Genomic DNA, 22,251 nt, shown 5'->3' on the forward strand with positions numbered 1-22,251 from the left:
CCATAACCTGTTGTTGAAAAAACTTTTGTGTTATGGCTTTTCAACCTCTGCCATATCGTGGATTCAGAGCTATCTATCTAATAGAACTCAAAAGCTTTTCTTTAATGGAAGCTTCTCTAATGTCAAACATGTAAAGTGTGGTGTACCGCAGGGCAGCTCTCTAGGCCCTCTACGCTTTTCTATTTTTACCAATGACCTGCCACTGGCATTAAACAAAGCATATGTGCCCATGTATGCTGATGATTCAACCATATACAGTGCCTTGCAAAAGTATTCATCCCCCTTGGCGTTTTTCCTATTTTGTTGCATTACAACCTGTAATTTAAATTGTTTTATTTGGATTTCATGTAATGGACATACACAAAATAGTCCAAATTGGTGAAGGGAAATTAAAAAAATTACTTTTTCAAACAAATTCTAAAAAATTAATAACGGAAAAGTGGTGTGTGCATATGTATTCACCCCCTTTGCTATGAAGCCCCTAAATAAGATCTGGTGCAACCAATTACCTTCAGAAGTCACACAATTAGTTAAATAAAGTCCACCTGTGTGCAATCAAAGTGTCACATGATCTGTCACATGATCTCAGTATATATACACCTGTTCTGAAAGGCCCCAGAGTCTGCAACACCACTAAGCAAGGGGCACCACCAAGCAAGCGGCACCATGAAAACCAAGGAGCTCTCCAAACAGGTCAGGGACAATGTTGTGGAGAAGTACAGATCAGGATTGGGATATAAAAAAATATCAGAAAATTTGAACATCCCACAGAGCACCATTAAATCCATGATTTAAAAATGGAAAGAATATGGCACCACAACAAACCTGCCAAGAGAGGGACGCCCACCTAAACACACGGACCAGGCAAGGAGGGCATTAATCAGAGAGGCAACAAAGAGACCAAAGATAACCCTGAAGGAGCTGCAAAGCTCCACAGCGGAGAATGGAGTATCTGTCCATAGGGCTGGGCTTCACAGAAGAGTGGCCAGAAAAAAGCCATTGCTTAAAGAAAAACAAATAAGAAAAAAAAACAAAAGGAATGTGGGAGACTCCCCAAACATATGGAAGAAGGTAGTCTGGTCAGATGAGACTAAAATTGAGCTTTTTGGCCATCAGGGAAAACACTATGTCTGGCGCAAACACAACACCTCTCATCACCCCGAGAACACCATCCCCACAGTGAAGCATGGTGGTGGCAGCATCATGCTGTGGGGATGTTTTTCATCGGCAGGGACTGGGAAACTGGTCAGAATTGAAGGAATGATGGATAGCGCTAAATACAGGGAAATTCTTGAGGGAAACCTGTTCTTCCACAGATTTGAGACTGGGACGGAGGTTCACCTTCCAACAGGACAGTGACCATAACCATACTGCTAAAGCAACTCAGTGGTTTAGGGGGAAACATTTAAATGTCTTGGAATGGCCTAGTCAAAGCCCAGACCTCAATCCAATTGAGAATCTGTGGTATGACTTAAAGATTGCTGTACACCAGTGGAACCCATCCAACTTGAAGGAGCTGGAGCAGTTTTGCTTTGAAGAATGGGCAAAAATCCCAGTGGCTAGATGTGCCAAGCTTATAGAGACATACCCCAAGACACTTGCAGCTGTAATTGCTGCAAAAGGTGGCTCTACAAAGTATTGACTTTGGGGGGTGAATAGTTATGCACGCTCAAGTTTTCTGTTTTGTTGTCTTATTTCTTGTTTGTTTCACCCCCAAAAATATTTTGCATCTTCAAAGTGGTAGGCATGTTGTGTAAATCAAATGATACAACCCCCCCCAAAAAATCCATTTTAATTCCAGGTTGTAAGGCAACAAAATAGGAAAAATGCCAAGGGGGTGAATACTTTCGCAAGCCACTGTATGCATCAGCAACCACAGCTAATGAAGTCACTGAAACCCTTAAAATAGAGTTGCAGTGTGTTTTGGAATGGGTGGCCAGTAATAAACTGGTCCTGAACATCTCTAAAACTAAGAGCATGGTATTTGGTACAAATCATTCACTAAGTTCTAGACCTCAGCTGAATCTGGTAATTAACGGTGTGGCTGTTGAGCAAGTTGAGGAGACTATATTACTTGGTGTTACCTTAGATTGTATACTGTCATGGTCAAAGCATATAGATTCAATGGTTGTAAAGATGGGGAGAGGTCTGTCCGTAATAAAGAGATGTTCTGCTTTTTTGACACCACATTCCAAAAAAGCAAGTCCTGCAGGCTCTAGTTTTGTCTCATCTTGATTATTGTCCAGTTGTGTGGTCGAGTGCTACAAGGAAAGACCAAGTTAAGCTGCAGCTGACCCAGAACAGAGCGGCACGACTTGCTCTTCATTGTAATTAGAGGGCTGATATAAATACTATGCATGCCAGTCTCTCTTGGCTAAGAGTTAAGGAGAGACTGACTGCATCACTTCTTCTTTTTATAAGAAACATGAATGTGTTGAAAATCCCAAATTGTTTGCATTGTCAACTTAAACACTGCTCTGACACACACACTTACCCCACTAGACATGCCACCAGGGGTCTTTTCACAGTTCCCAAATCCAGAACAAATTCAAGAAAGCGTACAGTATTACATAGAGCCATTATTGCATGGAACTCCGTTCCATCTCATATTGCTCAAATGAACAGTAAACCTGGTTTAAAAAATAGAGAAAGGAACACCTCGCGGCACAACACCTCTCCCCTATTTGACCTAGATCGTTTGTGTGTATGTAATTCTGTCCTTGAGCTGTTCTTGTCTATTAATGTTCTGTATTATGTCATGTTTCATGTTTTGTGTGGACCCCAGGAAGAGTAGTTGCTGCTTTTTCAACAGCTAATGGGGATCCTAATAAAATACCAAATACCAAATACCAAATGCCCTAACCACTGTCCCAATAAGGGATATCCCTATGGGCATGTGCTTATTGGGTAGTTAGGCCCTGTCCAGAAGCAAAACCTAACCCCTTTTCCCTAGGCACTTGTGTAGATCTCAAACATCTGTATATGTGTAAGCATAGGGTGAATGCACTTTGAAGTACATCTCTGCTCTGTTAAAAAGTGCACTTAAAAAAAAATATTTGAGTGATTCAGGAATATCATTAACCCCATAGTTAACCCCATAGTTAATTAGCATAATAAAAACATCCCCATAAGAATAAGTCGGTTTAAGCTAGAAATATCTTTTTTTTTTGCATTGGATGCGTCGCACTTCTGCATCTGCAGTGAAAGGTGACAGAGCTACAGATGTGCTTTTCAGACCATGAGACATCCCGAAAAATCGGTCTTCTCACAAAATCGTCTGTAGCATCCGAACGGTTTGGCCTACAAACTATTTTGTAGGACATGCTAACCTCTCACCGGATTATCCGTAATCATGGTAGCATCCATATTAATGTAGAAGTGTTTATAAACATATTCTATTCTTATTTACAATAAAAGTGACTCCAAAATGACACTATACATTATTTACCATTAATTTCTATCGGCACAAAATAATCTGAAACACAACCAAAACAAACAGCAAATGCATCCAACAAATTTGTTGTCAGAAGTTTGATGTAGTCATTGCGTTCTATGAATATGGGACCAAATACTAAACTTTTTACTAGTTTGATTTGATTTGATTTATTAGGATCCCAATTAGCCGACGCCAATTGCGATAGCTAGTCTTACTGGGGTCTGACACATAACGGGAAAGACATTACAGACAAAATACTTAACAATTTACATACATTTAAAAACATGAACATGTACTGTGTGTGTGCGTCTATCAGTTACACATACATGTCAGTACATACACACAACAAGTGCAGACTTTAATACACATATAAGTGAATTTGTCCCAATACTTTTGGTGCCCTAACGTGGTAGGACTATGTACAAAAAGTGCTGTAAGTTCTAAACGGTTCACCCGATATGGATGAAAATACTATCAAATTAAAGCTGCACTTTTACCTCATAGTCATTGTTTGATTTCAAATCCAAACTTTTGGAGTATAGAATCAAAAAAATAAATAATGCTTCACTATCCCAATATTTACGGCTGGCACGGTATATTCAGGGTAAATATACACTGAGTGTACAAAACATTAAGAACACCTCCCTAATACTGAGGATATTCATATGACAGGTAAGATATACAAAACCTTGCAGAGAGCACATCCAACTGACAATCTCTTAGAGAAAAAAATTAACTATTGGAAGCAAGACTTTAAAAAAGAACTGATATTGGCACAAGATGGAGGGAATGTTGGAACATAACTAACGAAAATACCAGTTAACGAAAATGTACGGTTAATCGACGGAGAGAAACAAAATGGTGGAGTTTGAGGCCATGTGGCGGAGAGTGAAGCGGGCGCTGAAAATGGGGGTGTGAGCAGGTGGGTCTGGTCAGGTGTGATGTTGTTGATGTTTGTGTGCATTTGTATGATGCCTTATGTGTGTGTATGTTTTGTATTGTTCGATTTAAAAAATAATCTATACAAAAAAAGAAACGTGTCTGGAATATTCATATCTTATACTCTGAGAACATGGCAACCATGTTCTGTGTATGTTTGGTGTGGCGTTGATGGAATATTCTACTAACACACAGAATTGGACACAGCACTGTTCTTGCAACATCTCATGAAACGTGTCTAGAACATTAATATCTTATATCCTGAGAACATGGCAAACCATGTTCTGTGTATGTTTGGTGTGATGTTGATGGAAATTCTCCTAAAGAAAAACACATATACAAATATAAGTCTGTTCTCAAACACATGCAAACATGCACATGCTCCTCTTGAGTCCAATAGTATTATGTAATGACCCGGGCTGGGTCATAAAGGAAAAAGAGACGGACACCAGGTGTGCAGGCCAGAACACAGGTTTATTCCTAAACTGAGCTATTGTTCAGGCCACAGCCCACGCCGCTAAACTCCGAACGTACACAAATACACAATGTAAAGGTAAGTGGCAGACTCATAGGAGCAGATCAAGATCCCGAATAGAAAAGAGAGAGATGAGACAGTAGCCCCTATTTATGCATTTCAAAACCCTGCGGGATTACCCATCATATCCCCCCAACCTTTCCATCTGTCCTGGCATATTTAACCCCTGCTAGCACCCATGAGAACAATAACACACCCACGAACACAGAACACAATACCGGGTTGTTACAGTATTGTTAGTTAATCTGTTTACAGTTTATTTCGTTTTCCATATGCAAAGTTCTGACAGGTTTGATAACAGTGTTTATTCAGAGAGACCAGATAGCAGTACAGTATGTCAAGAGACAAAGCTGGCAGGGGTTTTGTAGAGGATTGTCCCATCAGGGAAGTAGCAGAGGTGTCATACATTGGAACCTAGACCTATAGCTTCATAAACTAACTGTACAGATGTAACTAATGTTATGCTTGTAATTAGTGCTTGAATTGCTAAAGATCTTATTTATTCAATTTCTAAAAGCAATACATGAAATTAGGGGTCTGCCAGAAAGCATACATACTTGTCATCAGCATCACCCTGCCATAAACACAGACTGACAACTCAGCAAGCTGTGATTTATTGAGCCTAGCTTATCTATTGATACTATCACTGCCATGTTTCTCAAGAGATAATCACAGTTAAACAGAAAATTACCTGGAATTATTTTATATGATGTGGGGAAACGGTTAAATGTAACACGTGAAAAGATGGTGAGAAAAGGAAGTTGGAGGAGCTTAGAGGTAAGTCAAGTGGTGAAAGGGACCCTGTGGGGAAAAAAAAAACAGGTGTAGCTATGTGCTTTGAAAAGAGACCAGAAAAATGTTAGCGCTCAGCATATGGTAAGACAGAAGAAAATAACAATGAGAAGTGTGAGAAATAGCCTGTCAGTGTGTGCATGCATGTGCCTACAGTGGCTTGCGAAAGTATTCACCCCCTTGGCATTTTTCCTATTTTGTTGCCTTACAACCTGGAATTAAAATGGATTTTTGGGGGGTTTGTATCATTTGATTTACACAACATGCCTACCACTTTGAAGATGCAAAATATTTTTTATTGTGAAACAAACAAGAAATAAGACAAAAAAAAACAGAAAACTTGAGCGTGCATAACTATTCACCCCCCCCCCAAAGTCAATACTTTGTAGAGCCACCTTTTGCAGCAATTCAATCAATCAATTTTATTTTATATAGCCCTTCTTACATCAGCTAATATCTCGAAGTGCTGTACAGAAACCCAGCCTAAAACCCCAAACAGCTAGTAATGCAGGTGTAGAAGCACGGTGGCTAGGAAAAACTCCCTAGAAAGGCGAAAACCTAGGAAGAAACCTAGAGAGGAACCAGGCTATGAGGGGTGGCCAGTCCTCTTCTGGCTGTGCCGGGTGGAGATTATAACAGAACCATGCCAAGATGTTCAAAAATGTTCATAAGTGACAAGCATGGTCAAATAATAATCAGGAATAAATCTCAGTTGGCTTTTCATAGCCGATCATTAAGAGTTTAAAACAGCAGGTCTGGGACAGGTAGGGGTTCCATAACCGCAGGCAGAACAGTTGAAACTGGAATAGCAGCAAGGCCAGGCGGACTGGGGACAGCAAGGAGTCACCACGGCCGGTAGTCCCGACGTATGGTCCTAGGGCTCAGGTCTCTCAGTTGGCTTTTCATAGCCGATCATTAAGAGTTGAAAACAGCAGGTCTGGGACAGGTAGGGGTTTCGTAGCCGCAGGCAGAACAGTTGAAACTGGAATAGCAGCAAGGCCAGGCGGACTGGGGACAGCAAGGTGTCATCATGCCCGGTAGTCCTGACGTATGGTCCTAGGGCTCAGGTTCTCAGAGAGAAAGAGAGAACGAGAGAATTAGAGAATTCCAGCTGCAAGTCTCTTGGGGTATGTCTCTATAAGCTTGGCACATCTAGCCACTGGGATTTTTGCCCATTCTTCAAGGCAAAACTGCTCCAGCTCCTTCAAGTTGGATGGGTTCCGCTGGTGTACAGCAATCTTTAAGTCATACCACATATTCTTTTTTCTTTTTTTTTTTTTTTTTTTTGGATTGAGGTCTGGGCTTTGACTAGGCCATTCCAAGACATTTAAATGTTTCTCCTTAAACCACTCGAGTGTTGCTTTAGCAGTATGCTTATGATCACTGTCCTGCTGGAAGGTGAACCTCCGTCCCAGTCTCAAATCTCTGGAAGACTGAAACAGGTTTCCCTCAAGAATTTCCCTGTATTTAGCTCCATCCATCATTCCTTCAATTCTGACCAGTTTCCCAGTCCCTGCCGATGAAAAACATTCCCACAGCATGATGCTGCCACCACCATGCTTCACTGTGGGGATGGTGTTCCAGTGGTGATGAGAGGTGTTGGGTTTGCTCCAGACATAGCGTTTTCTTTTATGGCCAAAAAGCTCAATTTTAGTTTCATCTGACCAGAGTACCTTCTTCTATATGTTTGGGGAGTCTCCCACATGCCTTTTGGCGAACACCAAACGTGTTTGCTTATTTATTTATTTAAGCAATGGCTTTTTTCTGGCCACTCTTCCGTAAAGCCCAGCTCTGTGGAGTGTACGGCTTAAAGTGGTCCTATGGACAGATACTCCAATCTCCGCTGTGGAGCTTTGCAGCTCCTTCAGGGTTATCTTTGGTCTGATCTGTACTTCTCCACAACTTTGTCCCTGACCTGTTTGGAGAGCTCCTTGGTTTTCATGGTGCCGCTTGCTTGGTGGTGCCCCTTGCTTAGTGGTGTTGCAGACTCTGGGGCCTTTCAGAACAGGTGTATATATACTGAGATCATGTGACAGATCATGTGACACTTAGATTGCACACAGGTGGACTTTATTTAACTAATTATGTGACTTCTGAAGGTAATTGGTTGTACCAGATCTTATTTAGGGGCTTCATAGCAAAGGGGGTGAATACATATGCACACACCACATTTCCTTTATTTATTTATTTTAATTTTTTGAAACAAGTAATTTTTTTCATTTATTCTCTTCACCAATTTGGACTATTTTGTGTATGTCCATTACATGAAATCCAAATAGAAATCCATTTAAATTACAGGTTGTAATGCAACAAAATAGGAAAAACGCCAAGGGGGATGAATACTTTTGCAAGGCACTGTCTGTGTGTGACTGTTGGTGCTTTCAACTGGGAACTCGGAAAGAAAACAAGGTAAAATCATGATGTCAGTGATCTTCAGGTCGGAAAGTCAGAGCACTAGAAAGATGCCTGAGTTTCCGACTTGGAATTCCAAGTTGGATGACCGTTCAAAACGATTTTTCCCAGTCGGAGCTAGTTTTTTTCAGAGTTCCTAGTTGTTTTAAATGCGGCAAGAGACCGTTGTAATTTACCCTTTTGCAGTCAGCAGCCCTGCTTAAAACAAACGTTCTCCCATTCGGAGCTAGTTTTTTTCAGAGTTCCCAGTTGTTGTGAACGCGACAAGAAACCGTTGTGTGTAATTTGCCCTTTAGTCAGCAGCCCTGCTTGTTCCCTCCCTAGTTGTTGTGAACGCGGCAAGAAACCGTTGTAATTTACCCTTTAGTCAGCAGCCCTGCTTGTTCCCTCCCTTCTTCATACTCATAGACAAACCCACTACTATGTGCTCTGTGATGTCAGCAGCGGGGGAGGGGCTTGCCTTAGATGGCTTTATTTGCACAAAACCTTACTTCCTCCGTAGCTGCCATTACTGAGAGGCAGAGAGAGCTGCCAGGAAAGCGGTAGTAGCAGCACAGTGAAAGAGAGGTCTTGAGCAGCTTGAAGAAATATTCGTGAAGGGCTAGCTACAGGAGGACGCTGCCCATGGCTCAGTCTGCTAACGGTGTGGACCAGGATCTGGCCAGCAAGAGGCTCCACTCGAGGTAGGACCCGACCTGGGGGGATGGGAGAGGAGAGAGGGTTAGTGTGGTGTGGTGTGGTGTGGTGTGGTGTGGACGCCTGGACGTTGGCAGAGCCTGTTCTTAGTGGGGGGAGGAGAGGGAGCAGCTGGGCTGAGAGACACAACGGCTGCCGGCTCTCTGTCTGGCTGCCTGAGGAGGGGCAAGACAGGGGAGCTTGCCTAGCCACAGCTCCCTGGAAGTAGGATCCAGCCAAAGCCCCAGTCCCAAGCCTCATTCCTGGCCTTGGTCCTGGATATCTTAGCCTTTCCTCTCCCAGACTCTAGTCTTACTGCTGCTGTGGGATCTTAAGTGAATGTGCAGACTGGAAGGGGCCATGAAGAACTTGGACAAGCGTGGGATACTGAGTGGAGCTTCTCAGCTGGCTGAGGCTGAGATTGGGCTCAAGATTTGAGACACACACACATATGCATTAAGGGTCAACAGAGCAAGCAGAGTACGCAGCTGCTCAGTAAAGTCTTTATCTGTCTTAGGTGGATTTGTATATGTAACAGTATGGCTGTCTAGAGGTGTATGAATCTTCCCCTGTCTTTGCACAGCCATGCCTTTCTCTGTCTCCTCTGTCTGTTCCCTTCCTGTGCTCTCTACTACTGACTGTACTATATCAAATGGTTTCACACTGCTCTGAGGTTAAACATTATGGACAGTTTAGTTGTAGACCGTATAGAGAGTATGACAGTTAAAATAATGGTGTGTGTCAGTTTTATTCTAGATTTGAATGTCCTAAACTAGTAAGTGTGTGGATTGTCTGAATCAGCAGTAAGACCATGTTGGATTGATTAGCTTTTTAAAAAATGTCTGGGACACAAAGGGCTGCTGGGAATGTTAATGACTGCATTGTGAATTAACATTCACAGGGCCTGCGAGGTCATCATGCCCCTAGGACACACACAGCAGTATAGGCTACCCTTTCTCTCAAACACACATAACATTTAAGTCATTTAGCAGACGCTCTTATCCAGAGCGACTTACAGGAGCAATTAGGGTTAAGTGCCTTGCTCAAGGGCACATCGACAGATTTTCACCTAGTTGGCTTGGGGATTAGAACCAGTGACCTTTCGGTTACTGGCACAACGCTCTTAACCACTAAGCTACCTGGTTAACCCTGCGTTTTTCAGTCACTTTATTTGGATAGTCCAGATTTTCCATCTGCAGATGCTCTACAGATGGTCATGCAGTACTATCTGTTGATAAGCAACTGCATACTAAGGTTAGGTTTATAATAAGGGTTAGGGCTAGTAGATAGTCTGCAGATAGTCCATCTGTATATGCTCTACAAACTATCCAAATATAATGTTACCCGTTTTTCTGTTGTGGTGTGTGTGTATATAAATATGCACTGCACAATGTGTGTTTATGTGGGTACTCACGTGTGCATGTGTATATACGGTCATTCCATTAGAATTCAATCAGTTTTTGACTGCTACTCTTTTGATTTGAATGAAACTTTCTATACATATTTGTCTAACCATTTAGGAGATAGAGGTGCTCAAAGTTGACCCATTTTGCATTCACCACCCTACCATCTGTCTTCATCACTGGAAAAAATTAACTGTTGAGTTTTATATAATTTAATAGCTTACAAACAGGGTTGTCAAACTATTGTATAATTTCTTGAAAAAAACGTTAATTATTTTTTACCTTTGCCGTAAATGATCTAAAAACACGTAAACTCTGTTTTTTTCATTTTCGCATATGTTGTAGCTAAGACCCTATTTTACATAATCTAAGCTGTTTCTGTTGTGCCCGTCACTGGTTGAGACACAACGTGCTCTTGAATACAGGGTGGGTGTCATGTTTTGGCTGATAAATGTACTGAAATGGGAATAAAATAGAAATTTAAACCATCAGATGGTAGCACAAAGATGGTTGGAGGTCCACACATCAGATAATGTTGACTTGAATAAGTACAGTGGGGGAAAAAAGTATATAGTAAGCCACCAATTGTGCAAGTTCTCCCACTTAAAAAGACGAGAGAGGCCTGTCATTTTCATCATAGGTACACGTCAACTATGACAGATAAATTGAGTTTTTTTTTCTCCAGAAAATCACATTGTAGGATTTTTAATGAATTTATTTGCAAATTATGGTGGAAAATAAGTATTTGGTCACCTACAAACAAGCAAGATTTCTGGCTCTCACAGACCTGTAACTTCTTCTTTAAGAGGCTCCTCTGTCCTCCACTCGTTACCTGTATTAATGGCACCTGTTTGAACTTGTTATCAGTATAAAAGACAACTGTCCACAACCTCAAACAGTCACACTCCAAACTCCACTATGGCCAAGACCAAAGAGCTGTCAAAGGACACCAGAAACAAAATTGTAGATCTGCACCAGGCTGGGAAGACTGAATCTGCAATAGGTAAGCAGCTTGGTTTGAAGAAATCAACTGTGGGAGCAATTATTAGGAAATGGAAGACATACAAGACCACTGATAATCTACCTCGATTTGGGGCTCCACGCAAGATCTCACCCCGTGGGGTCAAAATGATCACAAGAACGGTGAGCAAAAATCCCAGAACCACACGGGGGGACCTAGTGAATGACCTGCAGAGAGCTGGGACCAAAGTAACAAAGCCTACCATCAGTAACACACTACGCCGCCAGGGACTCAAATCCTACAGTGGCAGACGTGTCCCCCTGCTTAAGCCAGTACATGTCCAGGCCCGTCTGAAGTTTACTAGAGTGCATTTGGATGATCCAGAAGAGGATTGGGAGAATGTCATATGGTCAGATTAAACCAAAATATAACTTTTTGGTAAAAACTCAACTCGTCGTGTTTGGAGGACAAAGAATGCTGAGTTGCATCCAAAGAACACCATACCTACTGTGAAGCATGGGGGTGGAAACATCATGTTTTGGGGCTGTTTTCCTGCAAAGGGACCAGGACGACTGATCCGTGTAAAGGAAAGAATGAATGGGGCCATGTATCGTGAGATTTTGAGTGAAAACCTCCTTCCATCAGCAAGGACATTGAAGATGAAGCGTGGCTGGGTCTTTCAGCATGACAATGATCCCAAACACACGGCCCGGGCAACAAAGGAGTGGCTTCGTAAGAAGCATTTCAAGGTCTTGGAGTGGCCTAGCCAGTCTCCAGATCTCAACCCCATAGAAAATCTTTGGAGGGAGTTGAAAGTCCGTGTTGCCCAGCGACAGCCCCAAAACATCACTGCTCTACAGGAGATCTGCATGGAGGAATGGGCCAAAATACCAGCAACAGTGTGTCAAAACCTTGTGAAGCTTTTGCCCTGTGTCATTGCCAACAAATGGTATATAACAAAGTATTGAGAAACTTTTGTTATTGACCAAATACTTATTTTCCACCATAATTTGCAAATAAATTCATTAAAAATCCTACAATGTGATTTTCTGGATTTCTTTTCCTCATTTTGTCTGTCATAGTTGACGTGTACCTATGATGAAAATTACAGGCCTCTCTCATCTTTTTAAGTGGGAGGACTTGCACAATTGGTGGATACTCCCCCCCCCCCCCCCCCCCCACTGTATATCAGTTGTTTTAAATTATACTGTCAATCTTCCATAGAAATATAGATAATAGAATATACAGTCCCAGTGGGTGGACCGGCGGCCATCTTTGTGGTAATAATTGGAAGTTAAAATGTAAATATGTACCAGCTAAATTGCAGTGGTCTGAAGGGATATGTTCATTTGATTAATTATTTTTCTATGATTGAAATGACACCCACCCTGCATTTAAAAGTATGCTGTGTCTAAACTGATGATGGACACAACACAAACAACTCAGATTATGTAAAATAGGTTCTAAACTACAATAAATGAGAAAATGAAAAAAATCTGAGTTTAGGTAATTGATGTTAAAGGTAAAAAAAAAGACATTGTTATTTAACTTATTTTTCAATAAATTATATAATAATTTGACAATCCTGTTTATAAGCTTTAAATGATATCAAACTCAACTGTTTATCTTTTCCAGTGATGAAGACATGGATGTCTCATGTTAGTGTTGGGTATGCGTAATAGGTCAACTTTGGCACACCTACTGTATCTCCTAAACATTTTGGCATTCAAGTCCAAAAAGTAACTTGCTGACCACTTCTTCATGGGCAAATACAGTATGTATGGAACGTTTGGTTCAAATCAAAAGGGTTGCGTTCAAAAAGTGATTGAAATCAAATGGAACAACCCTATATGGTACTCTGTTTGTGTCGTGAGTAAAGGGAAAAACACAGATTAGTCAACAGCAGGGCATTGTCTGGGGCAACTTTTTCATCACAAGCTAAATAAAGTCTCTCTCTTTCATCTGTCCGTGTTTGTGTGGGTCTGATAAACGGGGCTCCATTCATGGCTTTGTGGGCAGTGCAGACAAAACAATGCTGGAGGATGGAGAGGTTCAGCTCTGAAGAGGTGCTTCAGACCCTCTCTGTTTCCTAACAACACAGTAGATGACTATCCATTAGTCCCAGAGCTAATGTCTGTGTTCCTGTACAGAGCTTGAACACTGTCTGGCACTCCATTTGTCTGTGATCAAAATATTCAATGATACGTTTTCTTCCATTATCTATTGCATTCAATTGATGTAGCTAGACTACAAGGGCAATAGAAAAAATTATTCATTTATATGGCACTGTAATAGGAAGGCCTCGTCATGACCTGAAGTTGCTCACCATGTTTGTTGTTGTTGTGTGTTCATGCTTCTTGGAGAAATAAAAACAGCTACCGGTGTATCAGGAATAACCTGCTCACATGCATACTGAGATCTTTTGAGGACCTTAAATGGCATAAACCAAACCCTTTCTCCTCAAGCAATGTGATGTGGTATTAATGTCAATTTTGTTGGTTACATTCCTTCAGTCTTTCTGAGAGAGAGGGAGAGAGAGATTCCTCTTTGCTTTCCCTGACAACCAGCCTTGCGCCTCTGTAATCATGGGTGGATTAGTACTCTGAGCACAGCGCTCCTGAGCCAAACAAGGACCCAGCCAAGAGTACAGTATCATAGTACCCACAATCATATTCACATTCAGCCAAGCATCACGACACATACTCTGGCCTTGCCAAATGTAACAGGCCAGATCTCAACCCTGTCACCTTGACACTGATTGACCACACTCAAAGATATTTGATTAAAGTGGGTGGTTATAGAGCTATATCAACTGAAACTGAAGGCAAACAACTGTCTTCAGGTCTCAGACCGAGCCCCCATCAATATAGTAGAAACCTTTTATCAGAACCAGAGGAAGCTCACCATAGTCCAAGATTTGCTGGGCTTGTCATTATGGTGGATGGGAGACTGGAGAAGTTGGAGAGCTTGGTAAGAGTAGGGTCAGAAAGCCACAGGTCTGTTATACAGATCGATATGTTTATTGAATAAAACGAGACACTTATTACTATTACATTGACATTGATATCAGTCTGTGCCAAATATCAAGGCAGAGAATGTTAGTCTTATTTTATTACTGCTCTATTTCCTGGTATAAATTACATATTAGCTTTGGGATCAGAGATCTTGGTGGATGGGCATTCCACCACAAGTCATCAAATGTTTTAACATTTGGGACTGATTTCTCACTTTTTCACACTAAACTGAGTACATACTAATTTGCAGGGTTGGGGAGTAACTGATTACATAATATATTGTAATCGGATTACAGATACTTTTGAAAAACTAGATTACATTTAAATTCAGAAAGGATGTTTTGAAAAAATACATTATTACACCTTTTCTGTTTTCTCAATAACATTCAATTCAGCATTGAAGTTAAGTTTGTTCCACCTGAGCGAGTCTGACCACAAGTCAGAGACCACTGATGACACACCAAATGCGTTTGATGGATCATTTTTGTCTTCTTCTAATGCCTCTAAGGGGAAAGTAATCAAAAAGTAACAAAGTAATCAGATTACTATAATGAGTTTGGATAATCCAAAAGTTGTGTTACTGATTCAGGGCCGGTGTTATGGGCGGGCCTTAGGGGTCCTGGTCCGCCCTACCATACCTCCTTGCCTGTCCAAATAAAATATTGAAATATTGATAATTTATTTGACCGAGATGCGCGCCCCGACAAAGACTCATCAATCTCAGATAAAGCATCTGAGCGAGCGAAACAGCGCCCCTCTGTCTCAGTATGTGTAGCCCATGGACAGTATCTGATGCTGTTTGGACAAAAACAGTATGGCATGTCATACTCTTTTTGGCCAGACGGCATCAGATACATGGGCTACATATAGTAAGACAGAGGGGCACTGTTTTGCTTGAGTATAATAAAAAATGTTCAGACAAAAAGAAGGGGACGGGTGTGTGTTGAAGATATAGGCTGTCTCTCACCAGAATGCATGCGCTCAGCTCTCCTGTCTCTCGCCAATTCTTGCGCATTCATTGTTTCATTGTGTGAATTGTTTGCCCTTTGATTGTTTTTTAAATTTATAAATTCCCCATTGCATATGTCACCAGTAGTAAATGTACCGTTAATCCCCGTCACTTGGATCTATTCATTAATGTTAATGCATGTATTAATCACAGTCATTTACCGTTCTCATTGTCGGAATGGAAACGTTGTTTGAAGAGTTCGGAACCCTCTACACTTGTGAGAAACAAGTTTTGGTTTATTTCATAACCATCATTTAAGAGTTTAGTCCATTTTTTCATTGTCTTTTGTTTGGAGTGCTCCATGTGAGCAATAAGCATGTGTCTGGTTTCTCTGTCCTGTTAATGTTGAGGGAGTGCGCACGCATAGTAGCCTACCTGGCCTGCTGGGCGCAAATGTAGGACATTTGGGGATGTCTGATTTCTGATTGTCTTAACTCACCACGTCCAACAATAAGCTGAGCTTCTCAGACATTTCTTCTTCATCTCACACATTGCGAATGATAATAGTTACTCACAGTATTTGAAAAATATTTCCTCAGTGTGAAATAACAAAATATCATGATCTGATGATCCCATATATCCAGTGGAAATGTCATAAAATACCTGAACACTTTTCTCTTCTGCAAAAACACCTGTCTGTCCCAAGCACACTGGCACAGGAACCTCTGAACCCAGTTGATTGATTTGATACAATGTTACACTTCACTAGCAATAGCTCAAGTCAAGACAGAAAGGGAGGCAGAGTAGAGAGATGAATGCGATTGAAAGAACCTGAATTTTCATCAGGATATTTTCTACTGTTTTTAGGGAAAGGGTACAACTGTATGCATTCAACTGAAATGTCTTCCGCCTTTAACCCAACCCCTCTGAATCAGAGCTGCCTTAATCGACATCCACGTCTTCGGCGCCCGGGGAGCAGTTGTTTTTTGGGGTTAACTGCCTTGCTCAGGGGCAGAATTACAATGGATCACGGTGTATCAATGTGTCCATATGGCAGAGGCTGGTGCTCTCACATTAGTTGAATTCTAACTTTTTATATTTTTATCATTTTAATTCAGATTTTATGATTAACCAAGTGACAATGATTTTGAGAAACAAAAACGTTATTATTGAAATGAAACTGTTCCATGAAAATGCGCATATGAAAATCATAAATGGCACGTAGATTGGTAGTGGTAGGATAAATTGTAAGCTTCCCCAAACTTGAAACTCACACGCTGCCTATGATTTTGTGATTTGTTTGAAAATCAGATAACATCATGACTGGTTGTGTTTTTACAGTTAAATTACATGTCTTCACTATAAAACCCATTAAAAAAATGTGTGCAGGCACACATGAAAAAAACGTGCCCCCCTATCTAAATCAAATGCCAGTTCAACTGATTTGTTTTGGTGCTGGTCCTGTATTGATTACAATTTTGGACAGGTAACTCTGTCAATGTAACGGATTACATTTAGAAAGTAACCTACCCAACCCTGCTAATGTCTCCCCTCAGACGGTCAAAGTTCAACCAAAACATTTTCTTCTCTCAACGGACAGACATTTAAGTTCACCCATTCTTCTGATGTGTGGCCGACCAATGACACAGCCACCGCTGATGAACTCACAAAACTCACTTCCTGTAAACTGACCTAGGAGGACGCGTAACCCGGGGGCTGCCATGACGACAATGTTGGGCGAGCATGCCATCTCCCTCAGACCACAGGCGGGTTATTATGGGATGCTTGTCTCCAAACAGACCAAGTTGAGCAGTAATCAGAGGAGAGCATGGCAGACTTTACCACAGACACATTCTTAAACCAGCCACAGGGAAAATACAGTATGGGAGCCGGGTCTTAAAACCCTCCAATACATGCTAATAATGTAAGATTTATGTCAGTGCATTTCTCTTGTTGTTCTTTTACTACCTTCGTCTGTCTGCCTGTCTCTGTCTGTCTGTCGGAAGGTCAATGTTACTCACACACATCTTCAGTTAGGATTTGGCACAACTTTCTCTCTTTTTCTCTGTCACTTGTTCAACTTAACCGTCCCGATGACTCTCTTGCCTCCTTTCCAAGGGAAAGGTCATGTAAAAATAACTCTGATTACGCAATCAGAACAAAGACTCCTTCCATTTTTATTGGCACTATAATGCTTGACTACTTCTTGGGTCTTGAGTTCAGGCCACACAGATTAAGCTTCTACCTGTTTTTAATTGGAAATATATATTTTCCCAATATAACTTGCCTTCAGGGATGAGAAGCTTAATCTTGGCTGGGCAAAATTCACAGCCAACATCTGGGAGCTTTATGCAAGGCAAGAGACATGATCCAAGTATCCATATCGTTTCTGGGAAAGAGGAAATCATTTGACTTCTGAATTTATAACTGTATTTTTAAGACTAAACAAAGTCTTTGGGTTCACACACACACATTTTTACGCTACTACTTTGTGGCTCAGAGGTATAAGGGTGTTTTATGACATGCTGTGTAATTATTGTTTGTCTAGAAGGATTCTAAATTCAGTGGTTTAAGCTAATTAAACAACTGGTGGTCTTTTAAGTATCTTTTCCTTTCTCTCTCTCTCTCCCTCATCTCGTGTGTTGTAATTTCCTAATTGTTCTCAACTATAATATCAAGTAATTCATGAAGACATCCAAGGTAAAAAAAAAAAACATCAAGAAACATGCTAGAATAACAAATCTCCTCCCTTTTCCAGACTAAACCATAATTCCACTCCACATTTTAGCACACAGATTCCCAATATCTGAAATAAGACCACATGACAGCCTTTTCTACTGGGATTTTATGGCAACTTAGTGTTACTATGCAAAGACCAACTGTCACAGAAGGAAAATATTATTATTCCTTTTAGAGTACTATCTTTGGCCCAGAGTAACCATGGCTCCCCTTTTGATTCCACCATAAACTCAATTTCCTTCTCTCTCTGGTGTACGTCCGGCATTTCATTGGACCTCCCTCTTGGAGAGGACTTAATATTATTGGACTGTTTCAGAGTTCCTCTTTGGAGTTTTATCCTTGCTTCAAATCGGGCCACGTCCAGTAGCCAAACGTTGTGGAACGTTGCAGATAGAAATGCATGAATAGAGCCGACGTGATTCCTTATTCTACATGTCAGAGAGGCGTATTTGTCCTACATAGCATATTTCTATCTGAACGTAACAAAACGTTACATCCTGCAGAATGTGCCACTGGTTCCTTCAGTAACCTTGCGGTGTGAATGAGATTTTGGATATCATATGCTTGGGTAAATATTAAACAAAACATTGCCTGTGTTAAATTAGCATATTTGCATTAGCTCCCACTGAACACTCCTAACTCACATATGATTTGTTCTTATCTGAAAACCACACAGCAAAGCGCAAACACTGAAATAGCTACTGATAGAGTTTAAAAACCCCTAAGGTCGATGTCCGCGCCCCTGTGGAAATGTAATCCCCATAGAAATCTGGTAGTTTAAGCTTCAGATATGTTTTTTTGGTTGCGTCTCAATCCACCGCATCCACCTATGTCGCACTTCCACATCTGCGGTGAAAGGGGACGGCGCTAGAGCGGTGTCAGACCATGAGACATCCCGAAAATCGATGTTCTCACAAAATCGTCTGTAGTGTCCGGAGGGTTTGGCCTACAAACTAGTATGACCCCTCTATTGAAAGATGAGACTCTCACGAACACGATGGTGTTCTCCGTTCTGCTCTATGATCCACACAAGCAACTTGGGACTCGTCTGAAGTCAGTACAGCCGATCTGCTAACTTCTGTCTGTAGCATCCGAACAGTTTGGGCTACACACTAATATGAGCTACACACCCCTCTGTGCAAAGGTGAGACTCTCACAAGCACATGCATGTCGGTTGGTTTGCTCTAGGATGCCCACAGGCCTAACAAGACTCATCTGAAGGTCCCCTGCTACCAGTTGAAAAAATTAATGGAAGTAATGTGCATTCGGAAAGTATTCAGACCCCTTGACCTTTTCAACATTTTGTTACAGTGAGGGAAAAAAGTATTTGATCCCCTGCTGATTTTGTACGTTTGCCCACTGACAAAGAAATGATCAGTCTCTAATTTTAATGGTAGGTTTATTTGAACAGTGAGAGACAGAATAACAACAAAATAATCCAGAAAAACGCATGTCAAAAATGTTATAAATTGATTTGCATTTTAATGAGGGAAATAAGTATTTGACCCCCTCTCAATCAGAAAGATTTCTGGCTCCCAGGTGTCTTTTTATACAGGTAACGAGCTGAGATTAGGAGCACACTCTTAAAGGGAGTGCTCCTAATCTCAGCTTGTTACCTGTATAAAAGACACCTGTCCACAGAAGCAATCAATCAATCAGATTCCAAACTCTCCATGGCCAAGACCAAAGAGCTCTCCAAGGATGTCAGGGACAAGATTGTAGACCTACACAAGGCTGGAATGGGCTACAAGACCATCACCAAGCAGCTTGGTGAGAAGGTGACAACAGTTGGTGCGATTATTCGCAAATGGAAGAAACACAAAATAACTGTCAATCTCCCTCGGCTTGGGGCTCCATGCAAGATCTCACCTTGTGGAGTTGCAATGATCGTGAGAACGGTGAGGAATCAGCCCAGAACTACACGGGAGGATCTTGTCAATGATCTCAAGGCAGCTGGGACCATAGTCACCAAGAAATCAATTGTTAACACACTACGCTGTGAAGGACTGAAATCCTGCAGCGCCCTCAAGGTCCCCCTGCTCAAGAAAGCACATATACAGGCCCGTCTGAAGTTTGCCAATGAACATCTGAATGATTCAGAGGAGAACTGGGTGAAAGTGTTGTGGTCAGATGAGACCAAAATGGAGCTCTTTGGCATCAACTCAACTCGCCGTGTTTGGAGGAGGAGGAATGCTGCCTATGACCCCAAGAACACCATCCCCACCGTCAAACATGGAAGTGGAAACATTATGCTTTGGGGGTGTTTCTGCTAAGGGGACAGGACAACTTCACCACATCAAAGGGACGATGGACGGGGCCATGTACCGTCAAATCTTGGGTGAGAACCTTCTTCCCTCAGCCAGGGCATTGAAAATGGGTAGTGGATGGGTATTCCAGCATGACAATGACCCAAAACACACGGCCAAGGCAACAAAGGAGTGGCTCAAGAAGAAGCACATTAAGGTCCTGGAGTGGCCTAGCCAGTCTCCAGACCTTAATCCCATAGAACATTTGTGGAGAGAGCTGAAGGTTCGAGTTGCCAAACGTCAGCCTCAACCTTAATGACTTGGAGAAGATCTGCAAAGAGGAGTGGGACAAAATCCCTCCTGAGATGTGTGCAAACCTGGTGGCCAACTACAAGAAACGTCTGACCTCTGTGATTGCCAACAAGGGTTTTGCCACCAAGTACTAAGTCATGTTTTGCAGAGGGGTCAAATACTTATTTCCCTCATTAAAATGCAAATAAATTTATAACATTTTTGACGTGTTTTTCTGGATTTTTTTTTGTTATTCTGTCTCTCACTGTTCAAATAAACCTACCACTAAAATTATAGACTGATCATGTCTTTGTCAGTGGGCAAACGTACAAAATCAGCAGGGAATCAAATACTTTTTTCCCTCACTGTACGTTACAGCCTTATTCTAAAACTGATGAAATAGTTTTTTCCCCTCATCAATCTCCCTCGCCCTGCATTTTGCAAATCTGATCATAATTCTATCCTCCTGATTACTGCTTACAAGCAAAAACTAAAGCAGGAAGTACCAGTGACTCGCTCAATACGGAAGTGGTCAGATGATGCAGATGCTACGCTACAGGACTGTTTTGCTAGCACAGACTGGAATGTGTTCCGGGATTCATCCAATGGCATTGAGGAGTATACCACCGCAGTCATCGGGTTCATCAATAAATGCATCGACGACGTCGTCCCCACAGTGACCGTACATACATATCCCAACCAGAAGCCATGGATTACAGGCAATATCCGCATCGAGCTAAAGGCTAGAGCTGCTGCTTTCAAGGAGCGGGACACTAATCCAGACACTTATAAGAAATCTCGCTACGCCCTCAAACAAACCATCAAACAGGCAAAACGTCAATACAGGATTAATATTGAATTCTACTACACCGGCTCTGATGCTCGTCGGATGTGGCAGGGCTTGAAAACTATTACGGACTACAAAGGGAAACCCAGCCGCGAACTGCCCAGTGACGCGAGCCTACCAGATGAGCTAAATGCCTTTTTATGCTCGCTTCGAGGCAAGCAACACTGACGCATGCATGAGAGCACCAGCTGTTCCGGACGACTGTGTGATAACGCTCTCGAGAGCCAATGTGAGCAAGACCTTTTTAACAGGTCAACATTCACAAAGTTGCGGGGCCAGATGGATTACCAGGACGTGTACTCAAAGCATGCGCGGACCAACTGGCAAGTTTCTTCTCTGACATTTTCAACCTCTCCCTGACCGAGTCTGTAATGCCTACATGTTTCAAGCAGACCACCATAGTCCCTGTGCCCAAGGAAGCGAAGGTAACCTTCCTAAATGATGCCCCGTAGCACTCGCGTCGGTAGCCATGAAGTGCTTTGAAAGGCTGGTCATGGCTCATATCAACAGCATCATCCCGGATACCCTAGACCCGCTCCAATTCGCATACTGCCCCAACAGATCCATAGATGATGTAATTTCAATCGCACTCCACATTGCCCTTTCCCACCTGGACAAAAGGAACACCTATGTGAGAATGCTGTTCATTGACTACAGCTCAGCGTTCAACACCATAGTGCCCACAAAGCTAAGGACCCTGGGACTAAACACCTCCCTCTGCAATTGGATCCTGGACTTCCTGACGGGCCACCCCCAGGTGGTAAGGGTAGGCAACAACACGTCTGCCATTCTGATCCTCAACACTGGGTCCCCTTCTGTGCTCCCTGTTCACCTACGACTGCGTGGCCATACACGACTCCAACACCATCATTAAGTTTGCTGACGACACAACAATGGAGGCCTGATCACCGACAACGATGAGACAGCCTATAGGGAGGAGGTCAGAGACCTGGCAGTGTGGTGCCAGGACAACAACCTCTCCCTCAATGTGAGCAAGACAAAGGAGCTGATC

The 22,251-nt window shown here is 42.0% G+C and overlaps 1 protein-coding gene across 1 annotated transcript in view; it reads left to right on the forward strand.

Annotated features, from left to right (window-relative positions):
- Nucleotides 1–8,631: 8,631 nt before the first annotated feature.
- LOC311128662 (G-protein-signaling modulator 1-like) overlaps nucleotides 8,632–22,251 on the forward strand; it is a 42,448-nt gene continuing 28,828 nt past the window's right edge. Inside the window, exon 1 of the mRNA XM_084160858.1 lies at nucleotides 8,632–8,797. Coding sequence (XP_084016984.1) covers nucleotides 8,739–8,797 — 59 coding nt within the window. The 5' untranslated portion in view covers nucleotides 8,632–8,738. The remainder of the gene's footprint in view (nucleotides 8,798–22,251) is intronic.

Source organism: Coregonus lavaretus, assembly GCF_964263955.1.
Source record: "Coregonus lavaretus genome assembly, chromosome: 4".
Taxonomy (NCBI): domain Eukaryota; kingdom Metazoa; phylum Chordata; class Actinopteri; order Salmoniformes; family Salmonidae; genus Coregonus; species Coregonus lavaretus.